At 43.1% G+C, this 21,173-nt stretch overlaps 1 protein-coding gene across 1 annotated transcript in view; it reads left to right on the forward strand.

The window, feature by feature from the left end:
* Positions 1-3,190: 3,190 nt before the first annotated feature.
* Positions 3,191-21,173, forward strand: part of LOC135388395 (peroxisomal acyl-coenzyme A oxidase 1-like) — a 32,216-nt gene continuing 14,233 nt past the window's right edge. Inside the window, exons 1-7 of the mRNA XM_064617955.1 lie at positions 3,191-3,331; positions 12,629-12,773; positions 14,933-15,102; positions 15,224-15,331; positions 16,626-16,745; positions 19,386-19,501; positions 20,613-20,782. Of these exons, the coding sequence (XP_064474025.1) occupies positions 3,208-3,331; positions 12,629-12,773; positions 14,933-15,102; positions 15,224-15,331; positions 16,626-16,745; positions 19,386-19,501; positions 20,613-20,782 (953 nt within the window). The 5' untranslated portion in view covers positions 3,191-3,207. The remainder of the gene's footprint in view (positions 3,332-12,628; positions 12,774-14,932; positions 15,103-15,223; positions 15,332-16,625; positions 16,746-19,385; positions 19,502-20,612; positions 20,783-21,173) is intronic.

Raw genomic sequence — 21,173 nt, forward strand, 5'->3', positions numbered from 1 at the left:
TGATGTACATCACAGGAAGCGTGTTCTCTGATCTACATCATATAAATATCTGTAATCTTTTTTAAATACCTTCACCCGGTCGCGCGGGCCTCTGAAGTGGACCCGGGCACCGTCCCCGGCTTCCCCCTCTCGCCGTCCCTGGATAACACTCCCATTGTCTCACCCACAGACCCAAGATCATTTTTAAAGGAACGACTATGGGGGACTAAACCTGCGGCCCCCCTTCACCCGGGATACACCACTGGCTGGGAATCTTGGCCCAGGTCGAACTTTCTACATGCGTTTCAATCATGGGCATACCGAGAACGGGGCAAGTGGGGGTCGTGCCCCCTCCCCTGGATCTTCAAGGTCACTTGCGAAAATTATGCACTCTTTATTCACGGGTCGTCATGATGTTTCCAGGGCCGGTCCCAAGCATGTGAGGCGGTTGCCGCCGCACCGGGCCCCGCGCCTCGGGAGGATAGACCTCTCCGTGTTTGTAAACAAATGACGTCATAGTGTTCGACAGCGCCACCAGTTTGGTAGAGTTGAACTATGCTCGAAGCTGGGGCGATCGCCCCTAGCCCCTAGCTTGTTCGAACAAGGCCGCGCCTGAAAGCCATGGCCTTGAGGGGACTACGATGGTCCCTGAAAGGGACGCGACCTTCGGTCTTTTCTCAATAGGAGGCAGCGAACAAGTGCCCATTCGTGGAACCCAACCCTCCCCCTCCGATTTATTTCGGTTTCACTCTGTCTTCCGACGTCATGATCACGTTTCTCGTGTACAGGTTTATTCTAATCCTGAATTTAGATAGCATTTTGCTGGTTTCGTCGCCGTTTGTGATAGCACTCGAGAGATACTAACTCAGGCACTCAAAGCCAGTGGCGGAGCTTCGCCACGACGTAAATAACTGCCAAGGGCAGGGCTTTCATACGAGTCAAATATGAAGGCTTGAGGAGGAAATACTCGAGGAAAGCGCAGGGTGAAAGCCCTCGTGCGTTCTTCACGCCTTATAGCAGTCACGCATTCAACCTTATCCTAAGCGACATGACATCAACTTCTCCTATACTATGTAGTTCTACAATATAGTTCAGAGGATCGACAAGTTGTTAGAATCTTGAACAAAAAGATAGGTTATTTTGCGATAATTGGTTTCTTCCCTACCGTGAAACCGCGCGCGAGTAGCACAAAACGTTTTGTAAACGTCGAGGAAATGTCTCGTCACAACCACATTTTCCTCTAGGAGACGTCTTCAATCTGATCTACATGACGTTTTCTAACCCGGGATAGGTTGACGCTTTCCCGAGTCGTGAATACGTGTAAAAACTGTTTAAAACACATATTTGAATGTCAGAAAATTCATCCCTGTGGATATCTACCGGGTACAGTTTTGCCGAGATCTGACTTTTTTTTTTTTCGTTTTTCAGTTTTAGTCACCGTCACTACACGTTCCATTTTCTGTTTCTCCAAGCAGAACTGCAGCAACACTGCCACGTGACCTTTCGGTCAAAATCGAAGACGCGGTCCAAGGCAGACCGCGTTAGCAGAGGTGCTCCCACCGTAAGAACAGCAGGCTCCCTGTTCGCCGCCCTCCACGGCGTACACATAAGGGGACCAGAGCGTAGAGGTGGTCTATTCCCTTGCAAAGGAAAAACAGATACTATACATTGTTCGTCTTAGGAACTCCCGCAAACTCGATAGTCGTGTTCTCCTCTGAGTCAAAATGGAGGGTGAGGTGTCTAAGTTTAATTCAAATACGCACACAAACAACACTGAAGTGGGAAATTGCTGGGAGTATTAACTCACCATCAACTCAACGTCTGTGTTTCCTACTGCTTTTGGTTTGAGACAGTCAGTATAGGTCCACCGCAAGTAAACTTACTCAATGCACACAAATCGTCCTCGTTTAAGATACCTCTTGAACAGAGATGGCGAAGACGTATTATAAATGGAAAGTTGGTACGTCTTGCAAACGTGAACTGAAAATGTGTACAGGATGTCTTCCTTTAGGATACCTCTTCAACAGAGATGGCGAAGACGTATTATAAACGGAAAGTCAGTACGTCTTGCAAACGTGAACGAAAGAGATTTACAGGACGTCTTCCTTTAGGATATCTCTTCAACAGAGATGGCAAAGACGTATTATAAACGGGAAATCGGCGCGTCTTATAAACATACTATAAATTACAGCTACTAGACGTCGCGTTGACGTCCTGATCGTCTTCTATCCTAATTTGACCAAATAAAGACGTATTTGCGACGTTTTGTGCTACTATGGTGTGTGACGTACGCGTTGGGAAAATGGGATGAAAGGTATCGAAGCTCTCAGGTTCCCAGCAATTATCTGGCGTACGTAAACTGCGAACTACCCAAAAACTAGAAGTGAAGTGAAGTGTATTCCTTAATCTAATGTCATCTCGAGAAGTTTGAGTTATTCCTGCTCAGTTTGGGGACTCGGTACGATCCGCTTGCCCCTGTGAATATAGTGAGCAAAAAATTGCAATGCAGAAGGCTGACCCAGATTCCGCTGTCGTTCAGCTCGATGAACGCGTTAAATTCGTCAATGACGAGCGCGACACGGGGTTCAGTATGACCATTTCTGTAGAAAGGAACCTGCTCAGGAGCTAACGGTCACCGCAGAATTTGAGTCCAAGGGAACGGAACAAAACACTACAATTTTTGACTCCACAGGGGTGATGAAGTGGTTTTGTCTCCGGCAGACACGTTCAAGAATGGCTATTTCTGTTGTGTTGTCGATCAGTGTTTGTTATCCCTAAACCGGCGGTTTACGATTACTTCGAGTCTTTGGGCTTTGGCCGCATTGGTCAACGAAGATCGAAGAAATGCGGGATAAATGTACGAAATTCGGATATGCCGTAGCTCTGGCCATGATGACTTTTTTTGCTCCTTCTTCTTTTTTTAGCTCCCATCAAATTCATCAGGCCCGCATCGGCTCACAGCACCGGGCCTCGCGCTTGTTTTCGGACGACTCTGGATGGTCTTAAAACTGCTGAGGGAGTTGCACCCCCCCCCCCCCTGGAAGCACCCCTCACGCCATTGGCAAAAATCCTGGAAACACCCATGCTCTCAATCGTTTTAAAACATTTCAAAATCCCGCTTTCTCGCCCTCTCTTTCACTTGTACGTGCACTTCCCGGTTTCCGCATAGCTGGCGCCACCTTTCTTTGACAATCGTGGTCAGCGGATCCAAACTTTAGTCCCACGAACATGGCTGCTGATGATGTGTGCGAGGAGTTGTTGCGGGAGCGAGCAGGCGCTACTTTCAATGTGACAGAACTTACAAACCTTCTTGACGGAGGAAAGGACAAAACTGAGAGACGAAAGGAACTCGGTGAGTAAAATTCGAGTACTTCAAATCCGGTGAAGGTACGTTTCTTTCTAAACGCACACGTGGCAATTTCTTTTTGCCTGGAGGAAAATTGCTCGTCGGCTCAGCCTCGGGCAGGGCAACAACGGCAGGTAATGCGTTGTTTCGCTATTTACTGTCATCGTGGACTGTGATGCGTTCTTTGATGTCCAATGCTCAAACTCTGCGATGCATGCACCGTCTTACTGCACGGAAGCTTGCTCCACTTTCCTCAACTGTCTCACATCAGCTGCACTTTCGTGCTCATTTCTGAACGTGAAACAAATTGCTCGTATGACGAGACACTCCAGTAAATTAGCTAAACAATAGCCGAAAAGCGTTTGATGCCTGGAAAACCCCGAAAAACGTGCCGATTACTCGTATTATCGTACGAATTTGTGTGTATATGTGTGCCAGCACTACTGACGTCACGCTGCATGATATTTGGGATTTGAGTTCACGGAGTGCGAAAAACTTGAAAATGTGTACACACCCTTTATGACACGAGTCGTCTGCAAGCCGTCCTGCTGTTCTCTCTCTCTTTTTTTTAAATACCTTGTGGCAGATACGGCAGTCATCGGTGCGTGAACGTTTCTTTGGAAGGTCTTTGGTATATTGTGCTAAGGCAGTTCCAGTGCGAAGCCACTTTCAGTTCGCGATGGATATCTGCGAACATTATGCTGGTCCATTGCTTCTTGTATACAGCAATCGCATGCTTTCTTTTAATTGTGAAAACTGCCTACTCGAGGTTAGACGAAGCGATATGGCTTGCAAAATCGAATGAAACGAGCTTCATTCTTTAGGTATTCCAAGGTCTGCAAGTGATGCAGTGATGGGGTTGTAACTTGTAAGACTGTGCAGTTCATGTCTACGACTTTTGAAATTACTGTTCAAACTCCTTCGTAATTTTGTTTGCTCTACATGTAGATTGACTTGGCTGCGCAACTTTCACCACAGTTGGCTTTAATGGCACATATTTTTGTACCCTAGACAGGGACTGATCCAGACACTCGGCTTGGCGGGGGGAGGGGAGAGAAGGAAATCCAATGTATAATCTGACTTTTTTTTGGGGGGGGGGGGGGGGCGATCGCCCAATCGGCCCCCCTTGGATCCGCCACTGACCCTAGATAGTCAAGAACTAACAAAGCAAAATCAAGATGCATGTAAAACGTACTGTGGAAAAATCTCTAAGCACAGGAAAGGCAAATTGTTGCCTGTTTGCCATTTCGAACTGGCCCTGGCAAAGCTTTTTCATGTGGGGGGGCCTTACGTTTGCTTAATTTGGTTTCTCCAGAACCTTAATTTGCGAGCATCCAAGGGCATATTGGGAACTGAGAATTCTCAACAAAAAGAACGGGTGTACCCTTATTAAGGGAAATTTTGCCAAACACACATGCATATTGCAAACACATAAACTAATGGATGACTTAGTAACCACTTAGGACATTTATGTTTATTCGCTCGTAGGGACTCAGACTCCTAGCGAATACTCGCATCTGAGCGCCTCCGATCCAATACACATAAACGGCCGTAGTAAATTCAGATATCTGTTTGCTGAGATGAAGCAAGCTTTCCAGTATCTTCCTTGGCTGAACTATTCTGTGTTCTTGTTCCTTCATTTCCTTGCGTGCAGTGCCTGTCAGCGTTGATGGGCAAAGCCCTCTCTTGGAATTACATTGCCATCACATCATAGACTCGATCACATAGTTTCCTGGTTGTCATCCAATTCGTATGGCGGTAGCTTATTCAGAACATGCTCCTCTCATGTGGGAAGGCGGAAGTGGTGGTATTTAGTGCCGCGCTGTAATAGGGAATATGACATTCACTGTGACGACACACTCCTGAACACCACTGAATATGCATTGGTGACAACTAAGTATAATAATCACCCGGTGGTCTCGGAAAGAGCAACACAAGGGCCGCAATATCTTGCGCTGAATTTACACCCAGGGGTGTGGCTGAAAAGAATGGATAATTTTTTTATGAACATATATTAACTCGAAGGGGTAGAAAATTTCTTGCTCCAGATAAAAACAAATATGTGTGCTACATTTCTCAAAAATGAAATCCTCAAAGCCTGACTTGTGTATTTGAGTAACATGCCTTCCTTCCTGCTCCAGTATACCAAGTATCTTGTGACACATGAGAAGGTGCTCAAATCAATGCTCAACAGAATGCTCAAATCAATACAAATTTCTGTACCAGGTATTGAGTGCTAGAAGCTGACCTGTGCAGTGATGGCTTTGGCAAAATTCTATCGTCAGATGGACATGTTGTAACAACTGCAAGGCAACTTAAGAGTATGTAAAAAATTTCAGTCAAATGTTGCTAAACATTTAGCACAACTGACTCTGTGTATTTCCATTGTTTAACACTGTAGAGGTATTAAAAGAAATATTTAAGCGTGCTTTCCCTGTTAGTTTTCCTTGTCATTCCCGTCCAAAGTCACACAACTCTTCTCCAGTCTCTCGTTGAAGACTTTGTTCAGTGTCAAGGCCATTTTAGGAAAGTGTAGGAATTTAGAAATACCTAGAGCATTTCAGTTTTGAGACTCAGAAAGCAGAAATGACTTGTATTTCTAAAATCTTAAATGAGTAAATGTATTCAGGGATATGTTAGTTTACGAATACTATATCTTTTGTATCCTCTAATTTGTACCAAGTATTTGAAGTGCAACGTGTAACCCAGAGCACCAAACTGAGGATCCATAAGCTCTGTAATTATGTGCAAGAAGAAATCGTACAGCTATAAACTGGAAGGTTGTTATAGATTTTTACAGGGAAATATCACAACATCATGGTCCCTGACAGGATAAAAAAAGTAAACTAAATGATGTATACACCTAATAAGGAAACATGTCTCCTCAACTGCACATTGTTTGAACATAGATACAACATGCAAGCAAGCTAAACATTGGCTTCAAAGCATAGTTCCCAGGCGTCTACCAAGTTCTCCAATAAGTTGGATCATGGAACATGGATCACTGCCATTAGATGCCGAACCCCATAGGCGCCGACTGCGGGGGGCGCTGGGGCCCTTGCCCCCCCCCGGAACATGAACTAGGGGGGCGCCGCTGCCTCCGGGAAGTCCAGCTAAGAGGCTGACACCAACCTTTGGGGCTGAAATCAATGAAACAAAACAGTCGAAAAGGTAACAGCAGCTGCCAGTGAGGTGTAACGGCAGTGTCTTCAGAACGCATATCCGTTGAGGGTTCAACTCCCGCTGCTCCATTTCATTGACCATATTCATATATTGCGCGCATTTCGGGTCAAACACCGAGACATCAATGCATTTTGTTCCTTTTGCACTCAGTTTTCAAAGACGAAATGTCTTCAGTTGTGCACATGTTCACTGTTTACGTTCTCTGTTTTGTTTTTGTTTTTTCTGTTCTTTCTTCCTCTTATTTCTATACCAGTTCTGCATACATCATAGGATCCCGCCGGAGTGTGTGATTCTTCAGCTTTAGTTTTGTGTTCTTCATTTTTCTTTCCTTTGTTTTGTTTTCTTTTGCGTTCTTCTTTTCTTTGCCTTTTTTGTCTTCCCCCTTTCACTTCTTTTTTTTTTTTTTTTTTGAATAACAAGTTGACATCCATCTGGCTTACCTTTCCTTTCTTTTTTTCCTTTAAACATATCCCCCCTGCCCCGGGAAAATGAAAACTCTCCGCCTCTGCCGAACCCCATAAAGATATGGAAACAAGCTACGCATGCAGTGTTTTCGTGAACCTGCCTCATTGTGGCACAAAGTAGACCTCACTCATTTGCACTTGTTGTGGGCATTTGTACTTTTTGTGAATTTTTGTTAAGTTACGTCTGGCAACTCTTTGTCACTTACAATCTTTGCAGCACTTGATCCCTGCCACTATTAGAAATATCACCAGAATAAGAACCTATTGGCAATTTCCGCTTGTAGTTTCCATGCAGAGTAGTGTAGTTTGCTGTTGTGTGTTCAGTCGAACAATGAAGGAAGTGCGAATGGAAGGACCAATCAAATGCGACAAATGTTGGATTGAAGTGGTCGTGTAACATGCACGGTAGGTCCAATGTAAGTTTTTCTGCACCACAACAACCAGCGTCATTTACCATACGCATGTGATGCAACCAGCTAGACCGTTTTGTTTCTTCCTGATGTTGCTGCCTGCAGGCACAAGAATGAAAGAAAATACGCATTGTAATCCCAAATCTTGTTGCTGGCAGTCAGCAAGTTTCCCCAACAATGCTGTTAACAACATGCCTGATGCTAATCTGCAAGGCTACAAAATAATTGAGCAGAAAATTCTGCAATTCCTCATGAAAACCCTCGTTGGTCAAAGAGGGGGGGGGGGGGGAATATGTTTATTATATATAAAAAAAATAAGAGGGAAAGGTTAGCCACCGGTATGGCGGCTTGCTATTCCCAGGAAAATTAATGACATCTATGACGTAATATGATGTCAAAGAGGATAACTGCACAAAGTCCCCCCAAAATTGCTATAAATAAGCTTTCAGTACATTCTTATGCTATGTTGTGGGATATATATAGCTTTATTACTTATCAAACTGCACTGTGTATCCTCAAGTAGGAATCGTGGCTTACTGACATGTTTAGTTTATCTTCCTTGTTTGGCCCATGAAATTTTGAGAATAACTAATCATAATGGTGTATGGGGAAAAAAATCAGTGTTCTTCTAATACGCTTCAATTTTGCAATCTCTGGTTCTTGTAACCCTAAAAAATTTGAGCCAGTGTACATGTTGTCACTGAGATGATATGGAAGGGCAGTAAGACTGTTTCTGTTCTGTGCTGCTCACAGCTGGTCATTGCTGCGTATGAAGGCGTCTCTCAGATACGCTGTGTGGTAGACTCAGCAGTGCATGTTAGGTGGCCTGATTCCTAGTGCACGCATCGGTGCAGTTGGCACTGACGGCGTCGAAATAAAATTGTCAATAGCTCTTCCTGCCTGTGTATTCAAATCGCAGCCGTGAACCTAAAGCCTCTTGCTTTAGGCTCATTCTGAGTGGACCAAGAAATAAATAGTGTTTACCCAGTCGTACAACATATCAATAGGAGTTTCTGCATTCAGCAGTTAGGGTATTGGGTCTTCCTTTTTGATGGATTGGGTAACAAGTGAATTTTGATGTTTCATTTTCTGAGATTCTCTTCTAGTTGCAGCACCTATGACATAATATGACAGTTTGCTGCTATAAACCAGGGTTGCGGAGTTGCCACTCCAGGGTTGGAATGATTCCGGAATCATTCCAGATTATCACAGATTTATCGCAGCCCAGAATGGAATTGGAATGGAATGGCAGAAATTGTCCTGGGAATGGAATTAGGCATTTTTTTCGCAGGCAGAATTAAATTGGAATGTAATGGTCTGTGTGCCACACGGTCAAGGGCGATGGTTTGGTTTGGTTTTAAGAAAAAATCAAATGGAGATTTTGGTTTCACTAGTGTGAGGCCCGCAACCCCACATCACTTGCACCAGTTACTTTAGTGGAAAACTCCCGTAATAATGATGCCAATGAAGAGGAGGAGGGCGAAATAACCTTGTCTTTGTGCTTTTTCCATGCTGGGTAATGTCAATCTCCACCATAGAACTGCTGGGCTAGCTACTATGGTTACCGGTCCTAATTCTTTTATTGGTGGAATTAAAGGAATGGAATGGGGTTGCCAAGCCATTCCAGGAGCGGGAAATTGACCATACCTTTTCATTCCGAGAACGGCGAGACCTTTCACCACCACCACCAGCACTGAAAAAGTTAGTGGGAGCTCAACATGGGCATGCGCTGTCTTCCATCACTTATTTGCAGTAGGGGGAGGAAAAAGCAGCGGTGTTTTCCATTGCCATAAAGCAAAGTACTGTATGTGGGCACTAGCCCCAATTTACAAAAACGTGCCTCAGACGTAGATATATTGATTTCCGTAACAAAAATGTCGACGCAGAAAAAATGTTTGTCGATGTTTGATGTCGATGCCGAAATGTTTGTCACGCAGCTTGCAAATATAGTAACCTCTATCGACCCTGTTGTCTACAAACGCTTCTACTGTTTATGTGTAAACCACACACAGAAATTCTCAAAATCATTGAATATGTTAAAGGGGCTCCAGAGTGCGAAAATTTATCCTTATCAAATTAAATGTTGTTACCTTTGGCATGAACCCAAAAGGGAGGGGATTGATCGGCTGCACCTTTAAGGGGCATGACTTAAGGGGCACTAAAATGCTAAAACAAGTTCACTTCAAATTACTTCACATGCTACGTTAATTTTGTACTTATCATAACTCAAAACTTGGATTCCTTTATGAAGCTACAATAAAAATCATAGTGGACACTTTTGTGCTTCGGCACTAAAGCAGTGAACGATGCTTCAGTTTCATCGGTGCCCTTAGTCCAAGATGCGCATGCACGTGCGTGCTACGCCATGGAGCAGTCCCGTGAAAAACATAGTGCACATTTCGAAGTGGACTGGTGTCACTGTGCGAAGGACGTGAGGATAATTGTTGTCAGTGGAACATTCGCGAAAACTGTTGTGGGCTAGACTTCAATGAATCGCTATTGAACAATGCAGCAGTGCACATCATGCCACGCATATACGAAACACTACGATCGGACCCATTCGAGTCCGCACCCGCATGATAGGTATGCTCTCGCTTCTCCTGTTGTCCCATAGGATGCCGCCCGTCTTTGTCTCTTGGGGGTCCCATTCGTTGGTGTCAAAGACTGTTGTATTTTCATTCCGTTTTTCCTCTAGACGGTATCATTGTGTGAACTAATTTTGTTTAAACTGTACTAATGGAAAGACAGACTTTCATTTGAGAGCAAGTTGTTTTGCATTTTAGAGCCCCTTTAAAGGGGTTGCGACTGGTCATCCCAGGTTATCCCAGATAAATGTAAAAGACTGTACTTTGCACTGATGTGAACCAGCATTGAAAATTTCACAGCGAAGAGGGTAATAGAAGCGGGGGAAATGGGCACCTCAAATACCGAAAGACATGCGGCTCTGACGTCAGAGCCCTCGCCGCCGCCAGTGAGGCAGCACATGAGAACTTACGTGCTTACGGCTGCCAATGAGGATGGATGCAACTCTGAGCTCTGTGGCGTCAGCGCTTTGCTCAGGAGTGTGTTTCAGGGTTGTATTTCACTAAGTACAATACATAGAAGAGTAATTCTTGTTTTTGTTTTTTTCCTTAGTACTCTGGCGTGCTGCACAATGCGTCCATGAGGTAATTAACCACATCTATGAAAGTGCCCCAATCCCTTTGAGACAAAGGGAGCCGCATTTTAAGCGCTCCCTCTCTTTCTCAAGAAGCTCGACAATGTGGATAGGCTTCTGATTGGTCTCCTCAAACCAAAATGATTCCTCAGTGATTGCACAAACCATTTGAGGAGACCAATGAGAGACCGCTGTCCATTGTCTGCTTTCTTGAGAATGAGAGGAAGAGATAAAGTGTAAATGGCAGACTGTTTAGCTCGGAGATCACAAACGACGCAACTGACGAAACTTGTTCCTTTTGTCTTTGCATTAAGGTAACAGCATCTCTCATTTTGAGGGAAGAAATAACGTTTTGTTGTGTTACCCAAAAATTTGTCAGGTCATAACCGTGGTATTCATTACCAAGGTTACCCCCGTACCGATTCATTACCGTACAACATTACCAATATCATCCCCAAGAGCACTACATAATACTGCATCCTTCTTAAGAAAGGTATTTCTATTTTTAGTGCATAGAAACTTAAAAGCACATTCATTTGCCCATCAAATGGCCTTCCACAGCAGCTCTCTGCTGATGCTGGTCAGATTATCCTCCACAAACAGCTTATCAAACAGATGTTGATTCCCAAATAACATATGCTACAGCTTCCCTGTCAGTGCCCACTCGTTTCTTTCTTCCAAAGAGAGGAGCCAGATTAATATTGGAAGAAGTTTATCCTTCTTCACTGGAAGATGATGGACTGCTTGCATATGTTCCACTTTGAACTGAGAAACGTTTAGTTTGCCTGAAATGGTTTCACCAAAATTTTCATTTTGCTGGGATAGGAACTTTATGAATTTTGAGGTTGGGAATTTGACTGCACTGCTTAGCGAGATTTACGATTTCTGGATTACTAAGATTTGATCTTTCACCTTAGCTTCTAGTACACCAGCTTCGATTGTAATTTCTCTAATCTCACTTATGCTACTGGGTACGCTAGCTTATCACTTTGTCATACACAGCGGAAAAAGGCTAGTAGTGTGTTTGGTAGTATATCAATTCTGTCTTTCATAAGAAGTGTTACAATCACTGACTTAAATTTGACGAAGCAACTGCTGTTTGCAGTATATATATATAGCATCATTTACTTGTTCCTTTAATGGCTTTTCTCCCCTCTTTATATATATATATATATATATACAAATAAAAGATAGCGGAAGCTCTGCACGTTGAGCATATGTTTGTAATTTGATCGTGCACTCCCAGCAAAGGACAGCTGTTTCGCTCTACGTGGAGCTATATATAGCAGGAAAGCTGATCCTGATCTTTTTCTTCTTTTTCTTTTTTTTTAATGTAACACCTACTTTCCTGTATAGGGTAATGGGTTTGACTGTTCTAGCTCGAGGCAAGGAGACACACCTCCCAACTAACAACACAGGCTGCCTCCTGTGTCTCTCCCACTTCGTCTTGTCCAGAAGACGCAATATGGGCCATAGTTGAATTTAATGTACAGCAGAAGCAGTATGGTAAAGGCCATTTTCGGTCTGAGCTGAGTGAGAACCGCTAGTCAGTGAATGAGAAATGTCAGTACTTGGCTTGCATACATGCCTTGCTGATATCAACAGGTTCACAACCCCACCCTATGTATATCCGTATTATTGTGCCTTAGAGGTATGATATCGCTAATATGTTGGTGTATCAGAGACTCATACCTGTAAAAAATCATGCCAAGGAAACGTGCTGGTTCCTGAGGCACCTACCTGTCATTTTCAATGATGAGGATGTCATTTGACATGTAGAGGCTTCTTTTTATTGTTATTATTTATATATTTTGTATTTATTTTGTGTATTGTATTGCATCTTTGTAAGAACGAGCTCCTTTGAATGCACTTGGAACAGCATTAAAGTATTTTATCCATGAGGTATTTGTGGCTTGCGTACATTTATCGAGTAACAGCATCACTTGAGTCTACCTATTACTACAACTTCTCACAGAGCTGTCGCTTTCAGACAGGTGCAAGTTAATGACGCATGAATGATGTCCTCCATTTCGACATGATTCAATGTATTTTGGACACGTAACTGACTTCAGCGTATTTGTTCTTGCAGAAAAGCTTTTTCATGATGACCCAGAGTTCAAGAGCGAAATTCCTGCCTGCTACCTCACATACTCAGAAGCCTACTCAAATGCTTTACACAAGTGCCTCAAGATATACCAGAAGGCAATGGACCTTTCTGACCCCAGGGAAATCCTGTAAGTTTGATATTGTTGCGTAGAAAATTTTTGCCAGTTTTTGTATATTCTACTCAAACAGGCTCCTGACCTAGCTTCTCAGCTGGTATCTAACACCTTTTAATCTGCAACTGTGATTGACATATTCTGTCTCCTAGCTCAGTGAGTTCGAAACTGTTCCCAGTTTCCTCGACCAATCTGAGCAAATTCTTAGTCAGTAGTGATGATACCCATTTATACCTGTCACAGTCCAGCTGGTATGCTAGCCATATATAGCTGAGGTGCTAAATGTTAAGGAGTTTCCCAAATGCTCTCTACTGTTAACGAATCCCACATGCTGTACTAGTTTTTTCCTAAACTTCCACTACTGTGACGTTACACTGCATGTTATGCTATGTGCATGTTACACTGGCTGTTCCTGCGCAACATGTATTGCGTTTTGCTGGTTGTTCCTGAACGATGTATGCTGGTGAGTGTCACGCCAGTGTAGCTCTTGCAACACCAAAAGTATCAGCACTTATTTCCGGTTATTGGCATTCTCTAACCTCTGTTTCACTGGCATTCCAAACTTTCAAGGAAGAGATTACACCTCAGTGAATTGTTTGATCCTCCTGAAGCGCTTGACAGTCACAATGACTTCATGTAGTACCAGTAGCTCATGCAGCAGCAGCAGTGATTTTAATAAAATAAATTTAACGGATAAACTTTTAATGTTCTCTCTTTTCTGTGGACGGCACTAATAAAACTGAGCAGCTGCATCGTGGACTCTGTTGATCACTTTTATGACAATGATGTATACATGTGGGCTTGCATCGGGATAATCATTTACGTACACTGGCTAGTGTGAAGCGCATTCGATATTCATCTTTCTATTTCCTGAGGAACTTTGTGTTGTGAAGGGAAGGCATTTGAATTTGCAGTGTCTGATTTTTCTACACACTCACTGCAAGGTGTGTTAGGATAGACAAACATGTATAAGAGTGGGGCCTTGTGTTTTAGGGTAAAACCCGTTCTTACGCCTCAGTTTTCATCATCATCACATAGGGGAAAACCCACAAATCTCTTGGCAAATGAACTTGGCAAAGTGCTAATTCAGCCACCAGCAGGGCACAGGAGCACGCTAAGTATTGGTCACTCAGCGCAGTTCCGCTCCTTCCCTCAATGTAAAATGTGCGAAGCGCTCTTTTTTTATTTGCGAAACAAAAATCTACTTTTTCACCCTTGTTCACCCTGTTGTACAGCTCCTAAAATGGAAACCAGATCCTCTTCACCCGCAGTTTTCAAGAAACATAAAACCCGAAAACAGAAGGCGCTATGTAAGAGTAGGGTTCTCCGTTTTCGGGTTTTATGATTTTTTTAAGTTGGGGGGGGGGATCGGGTGCTATTTACACACGAGAATCCGGGGAGAAATCGGGCGCTACGATCTCCGTTTGATATGTCATCGGGGAATTTTCGGGTGAAACGAAAGGCATATGAAACAAGCCACTGCAGTAACACTGGAACGAGAAACAAGAATCATTATATTTCCGCTTGGAACTCGGGCAGTTAATGACAGCGGTATTCAAATGTCTCTCGTCTTTGACCCCTGCAGGAGGGGATTATCACACGAGGGCAAATAGGTTGTCACAAATAGCTCTCTTTGGTGATATTATGATCCACTTTTCCGACGATTTACCTAGAACGACAAGTTGAAGGACCGCAAGGATTTCTGGCAGATATTGGGTTTTACCCGAATTCTGGAAAACTTGTTCGGGGGCGGAACTATCGTGAGAAATCGGGTTTAACCCGAAAACGAAGAACCCTATGTAAGAGTTGCTGACACAACTTTTCTACAGTGAACCCTGGTGGCATACAGCGCTGCACTGCACAAAAGCGACTTGCTGGATTATCCATATAGTCTCCACCCATGCCTGGGAGTCTGGGAACTGCCCAGAGCATAATTGCCAACTACAGTATGGTGAAAGTCTAAGGCAAGATATACTGAAATAGAAGATGTTCTAAAAGAATTATAAAGTTTCATTCTTCCCTGTCAATGGACACTTCAGGATCTTGCTCAGAAATTGTTTGTGCTAGAGGAGTGACATACAGGCATTTTTGCAGTACTCATGATTGCTCGCAAATTCGTTGACTTGTACTGAGACTGTGTAACTATTGCTTCATTACTTTTCTCCGCTGCTCAGGACTGTGGCTGATGCAATACTACACGATTCCACTCCGGTGCATGTGCACTTCGTTATGTTTGTGCCAGCCCTTATGGGCCATGCAAATGAAGAACAGCAAGCCATGTGGCTGTCTGATGCACTCATGATGAAGATTGTGGGATCTTATGCTCAAACAGAGTTAGGACATGGTGAGCAGTGCATTTCGAATCTCTTCTTTTTAGAGAGGATGATGAGTAATCTTTGTGTGCTTCGAGTGTTGTCGCAAAGATGTTGCCTCTTTTCAAAATGACTTTGTTCTTTTCTCACTAGGCACATTCATCCGAGGACTGGAAACCAGAGCCACTTACGACCCAGACACCGAGGAATTTGTTCTTCACACACCCAATCTCTCTTCTATCAAGTGGTGGCCTGGCAGCTGTAAGTTATTGCTACATTGTGAGAGCGTTTCTTTTATTGCCTATTCACTCACTGAAGCAGCAAGCTAGTCGGATGTCAGTGTTGTTTCATGTGTAGACCCTGAAGTTTTCGGGTTTTATTTTTTTTCCAAATTCGGGGGGTAAAATCCAGGTCAATCACTTGATGTCGAAAATTCATGCAAATTTGGGCGGAAAAATTACCATCAGACTGAATTTGGGGATAAATCGGGCTCTATTGTCGAACAAACGTTTGTTGTACAGCCTATCCAGAGTATCAGACGTTGAGATCGACCGTGTATTTTGTGACAAATTAGTATGTCATTGCCGTGACTTGCCTAGCTTAGGCGCAGTTTTGTGGGTAGAAATCGGGTTCAACCCTTAACCGGTGAACCTCTATTCGGGGTGCAAATTCGGGGAAAAATCGGGTTTAACCCTAATACTTCAGGGTCTATTCATGTGTTGTGAGCGCATTCGAGACACAAGGCCCTGGGGGGGGGAAAAATCTCCGGATCTTCTTTTTCTTTTCTCGGTGACATTCAAAAAATTGACTTTTTCTAATCCCAAAAAGAGAGCATGTAAACGTCTGTCAAAGGCTACAGACGTGCTCTCATAGATCTCTGTTGCTAAACAATATTAAAGTTTTTTAATCTCTAAATATCTCCTCCTTTTCTTTTTTTGTTAGTTCTTCCTGAAAACAAGATGTAGGTACTAATTGGGCCTTTAAGGGTTGAAAAGAAAATCTGAGAAAGCCATCCTTGTATTTCAGTGAGCCCAAATTACCTGGAATTTCGCATCCCCACATGGCAACTTTATACATTTCTCAGTTGTAGCAAAGCCTTGGCAAGTCATGGCAGCCTAAACGTTTTAAATGCCACGTTTAGTAAATACGGCCCACTGATTCTCCAACAACTCAAGCAAATTACTGAATAGGACATTGATGATAGATAGGGCATTATTAAAACATTCAGATTACGTTTTGCCACCCTGGAAGCTGAATAATCTTGACGCAATTGCTACATACTTGAGGAAAGCTTCAGAATCTTCAATGCCAACAGTATTTTTTATGGAACAGTAGCAACATTGTTCTTCATCTTGGGTAAACCCTGCATTGTGCTGCAACAAGTGATGCTCTGTTATTGCATGTTCTCACTTTGAGTGCCAGTTAGGTTTGTTTAATAGTGTACCTTACTCCTGTGGCACCCCTATAAGACATCTTTCTCTGTACTTAAAGAAAAAACGCATCAAAGAAGGTTTTTATCAGCTCTGAGGAGTGTGTATATGCATTTGGGTTTCAGTGGGAAAAACTGCTAATCACGCCATAGTGTTAGCCCAACTTTACACAAAGGGACAGTGCTATGGAATCCACCCATTTATGGTTCAGATACGCAGCATGGACAATCACACTCCATTGCCAGGTAAGGTATCATGATGATAATTAGTAATCGTCAGAGCTGTGTGAATAGCAAAATTTCCATTGTGAATCGAATCCGAATAATCGGAAAAGGCCCAATTCGAATAATTTCGAATACCTCATGGTGAAATATTTTGTGGTGTTGTGCTCATTAGATTATGTTCTGCTCCAAACTTGTGAGCCTTTTCATGCAGCATAACATATCGTGGGAGAAGGGTCCCTCTGTGTTGTGTATGGTAGACTGTATTAGTGGGATGAACTGCATTGAGAGTGAGTCAACATAATCCAAGCAGCCTGCTTTGTGTGCATCTCCTTTTTTCTATGTTTACATCGTGAATTTCCTGCACTTTTTTTTTAGAAACTGCACATATTTCCATCTGTCACTGAACATAACTCTGAAAGTTGGGAGTACATTTACTGGAACATGCAGTGCCGAGAGTACAGTGTTGACCTTGAAGTCACAGAAGTTGTAGACTTTAGTGACAGAATATTGTAAGCAGTGTAAAGCGGGCTTCACCTCACTCGAGTGTAATGATGTGAAGCCTAACAAGAGGCTGTGAAGCTAACACTCCAGTGCAATGATGTGAAGCCGATTTGCAGAACGGAGCCAAAAAACAACGGCGGTAACATGAAGTGGGCTTCGCCTAACCCTTGGATGCAATGAGGCGAAGCCCAGTTGCAGAATGGCCATACCGCTACCTCAAATCGGTACTATTCGAAACACAGTCGAAAATTTTGAATACTGAAAATAGGTTGCGAATAGCATTCGAATAGCTGCAGATATTCGATTCATATTGGAAATTTCAAATATTCGAACAGCTCTAGTAATCCTTTCAAGGCACTCTCAAAGACATCTGCCAGAACAACCATGCTTTTGTTGCACTTTTTTTTTTTTTTTTATTAGTAACAGCAAAACAATGAATAGTTGCCAGGGTGTCGGAGCGAACCGAAAAACCGAAAAAAAACGATATTTTGGTGAGGAACGGAACGGAATCGAAACCGTATACGTTTTTTTTGCTCAGGAGGGAAACCGAAAAATATATTTAACGGTTTTCGGTCCAAGAAAAAACTTCGCCGGTTTGGACTACGGAAAGGCAAAATGAAACAGACGTTGTGTGCTCTGAAGTCATGTCATGGGTACTATACGAGGGTTACGGTTACGGTGGAATGTATGTTGGTTGTATACTATGACCCTTAGGCTCCCTTTGTAATGGTTTATCATTCGCGCACGCACACAGACTTAGAGGTACATGTGACTCTCTAGCAATGTGCCGTAGTGTTCGTTTTAATTTGATCCCCCCAAACTCTCCTCAACTAAACAGCGACCCAAAGGGGCTGCATAACGGCTTCTTTATCGGTAATGTCGCGCAACGCGTCCCTTGTTTGAGAGCAGCTAAGTTGAATACATTTGCGTATACGCGAGGGCAAGCCCGTGCGATGTGGCAACTCTTTTGTGGACAGGACACGAAGCAAATATAATGGAGCCATCGAGCGCGTTTGTGAGTGAAGGTGTTCCTCGATTTGCGTCGTACTCGAGCGGTGGTGCTTGCTGGCTAGACAGTAGCAACAGACATTCGGATGGGACGCGATCGCTCCAACCCAGCAAGAAAGTACTTTACGTATGACATCACGACAAACAAGTCCGTTTGTAGCATGCGCTTCAAGAAAGAAGAAAGCTCATTCAGACAGTAACCTACAGGAACCAGGAGCTACCAATTTCACAGCTGTCTATTAATATTAAATACCATGTATGCGGAATAAACGGGTTTACATTTTGTAACTTTTTTTTTTGTGGGGATGAATATTCCCAGCAGAAGCGAAACCGGTTAAAAACCGGTATGAACCGTTATTTTTTTTGCTCCAGAGCAGAACCGGTACCGGATCATTTATGATGTAACCGGAACGAAAAACGTTTCGGTTCGACACCCTGATAGTTGCAGCTTCTTCCCTTTTTAAATTTGCAGAATGGCAGATACTTTCATTGAACAAATGTAACAAAAAAATATGGCTGTAAAGAAGTGCTCTTTTGGTGGTGCATGACAGTGATGGCCAGTAGTTAACTACGTGTAGTTAAACTACTAGTTAAGCTACCCGATTGTAGTTAAAAAGTAGTTATCAACTACTTGCAGAAATATAGTGGCAACTACTAGTTAAACTACTATTTCGAGTAGTAACTACAGTAGTTAGGTTACTGCAGGCGCCCTACTGCCGATTTTGCCACAAGCTTTACGGCACGAATGTGCTTCCGACTTTTACCTTGAGAGCTGCTTGTTTGATGAGAACGGAGGTGCAGAGCAATTGTGCCGTGCATGTGTACTAAATCTTCACTTTTATCACTGCTTGTGATTCATATTTAGGTGTCCAAGAACACTATAAAATGGGATTGGTGTTGATGGACAACGTTAAGTAGTTATAAATGTAGTTAAAATACATTGCAGTAGTTAAAGAAGTAGTTTTAACTACATCCCCTGAAAAGTAGTTGAACTACTAGTTAAACTACTCCATCACGAAGTAGTTAGTAGTTATAGTTAAACTACTGTAGAAGTAGTTAGTGGCAATCACTGGTGCATGATCCATCTTTACCTGAATGCTGCATTAGGTATGGCCTCCTGAGGTAGTCGGCTGCATGTTTTTCTACATGCAGGTATAACAGTAGGAGAGATTGGCCCCAAGATGGGCATGAGGGCAGCTGACAATGGCTTCTTGAAGTTGGACCACGTCAGGATACCTCGTACCAACATGCTCATGAAAAATGCTCAGGTGTGTGTCGAGTCACCCACAATAAAGGATCCTATGTAATCTTTGAGGAATTCTCACAGTGAGCGATATGTGTCACTTTCGTTGCTTATATCTGGAATGCATAGTGTGGAGATTTAGAAAATATATAAATAAAATTGATATCGTTTTATTCTTCAACTTCTCTACGATGTAACATTGTTAAGGCGTGAGTCACTGCATCATCCGAAAAGAAGCATGCTTACTGCGATTTGAGAGAGTATGCACGATTGTTGAATGAGGAACTGCCAAAGTTGTGGGTTGTTGCAATTTTGTGGAGAGCTATTTGGCATTTTCAGAAAGTATGCTATTGTTTTCTTTTGATAATTACAACCAGCTGCTGTGATACATGAAAAACTGTAGCTATGGAATGGTCTAAGTGATCATAGCAAAGTGAGTAGCACTGTCTTTGTTTGCAAGGGGAAATTTACGTCTTTGTGCACCCAAAAAATATGGTTTGTGAGTTCCAGTTTCAAAATGCCAAATCTGTGTTTTTCCGTGACCGACTACAGAATCTGCATTTTCCGCATTCTTTCATGACAAACAAAATCCTGCTGATCAGTAGCACAAGAATGTGGTTCATTCCATTACGTAGAATTTCCTGATTTTATGAATGGGTTTACTTCAAACCAAAGTTTACCCTCCAAGCGAAATAAGTAAAAAAGAAAAAAAAAACTGTTGATTCTAGAAAACCTTTAGAGGAGCATCTTGTGTGTGTGAATAGCAGCAAACATGCCTAAAAAAATACCAGTGAGAACTGTACAGTAGACATGCACATATCCATGTCACGCTTATGTATTATTGACATCACTTTGTCGTGCGACGCTTAGTCTGGAAAAGTGGGGGGGTTGGCTTATCCTGTTTAAGAGTTGAACACTGCATCCCCATGGGTTTGGCATAGCATTACAGGTGTGTAATGAACACAATGTGTAATGGATCAATCAGGTCCATATAGCAGGCTCGCTATCATTAGGCTCACTGTGAAGGTCAATTAAGTGCTTCGTTAGGGTGATATAGTCAGCTTAGAAAAAATAGCGCAAGAGTCTTGAACTGGAGTAATAGAATAGGTTGAACGAGGTAAAATGAAATTATGCAGGTGACTAAAGAAGGCGACTACATCAAGCCAGCTAGCGACAAGCTCAACTACGGAACCATGGTGTTTGTACGGGTACTCCTGCTGGACATGTTTGCGTTCAACATGGCACGTGCCTGCACTATTGCTGTGCGCTACAGCGCGGTGCGTCGGCAGTCCGAAATTACTCCAGGGTGAGTACAATTCTGTATGTCTATGGTGATAATGTCCAGGTGCTATTAGAGAGCTCCCTGGTGAGTTCACCTGTGGCAGTTGCGCACCTTTTCGTCGTCAGGGTTTATATGTGGATGTCGCCATGATACTCTGAATCTTATCCACCGGACCCACTGCACATCAGGAGATTAGATTGTCGTCATTCTAGTACCTATTGGTTGCATGTCGTCCCCCACCGTGGAAGCTCCTTGCCCTCCGCTATAAAAATCCTGGGAACACCCATGGTCCCCCCCCAATAGCAAACAGTCTTTAATAGGGGTCGCATGCCTGTGACCTTCATTACATGAGGTACATCTTGCTATCAGTCTTAAAAAGTACCAGGCCAAATGTATGCAAAGAGCACTGGCAGGC

The sequence above is a fragment of the Ornithodoros turicata genome, chromosome 3 (assembly GCF_037126465.1).
Source record: "Ornithodoros turicata isolate Travis chromosome 3, ASM3712646v1, whole genome shotgun sequence".
Lineage (NCBI taxonomy): Eukaryota > Metazoa > Arthropoda > Arachnida > Ixodida > Argasidae > Ornithodoros > Ornithodoros turicata.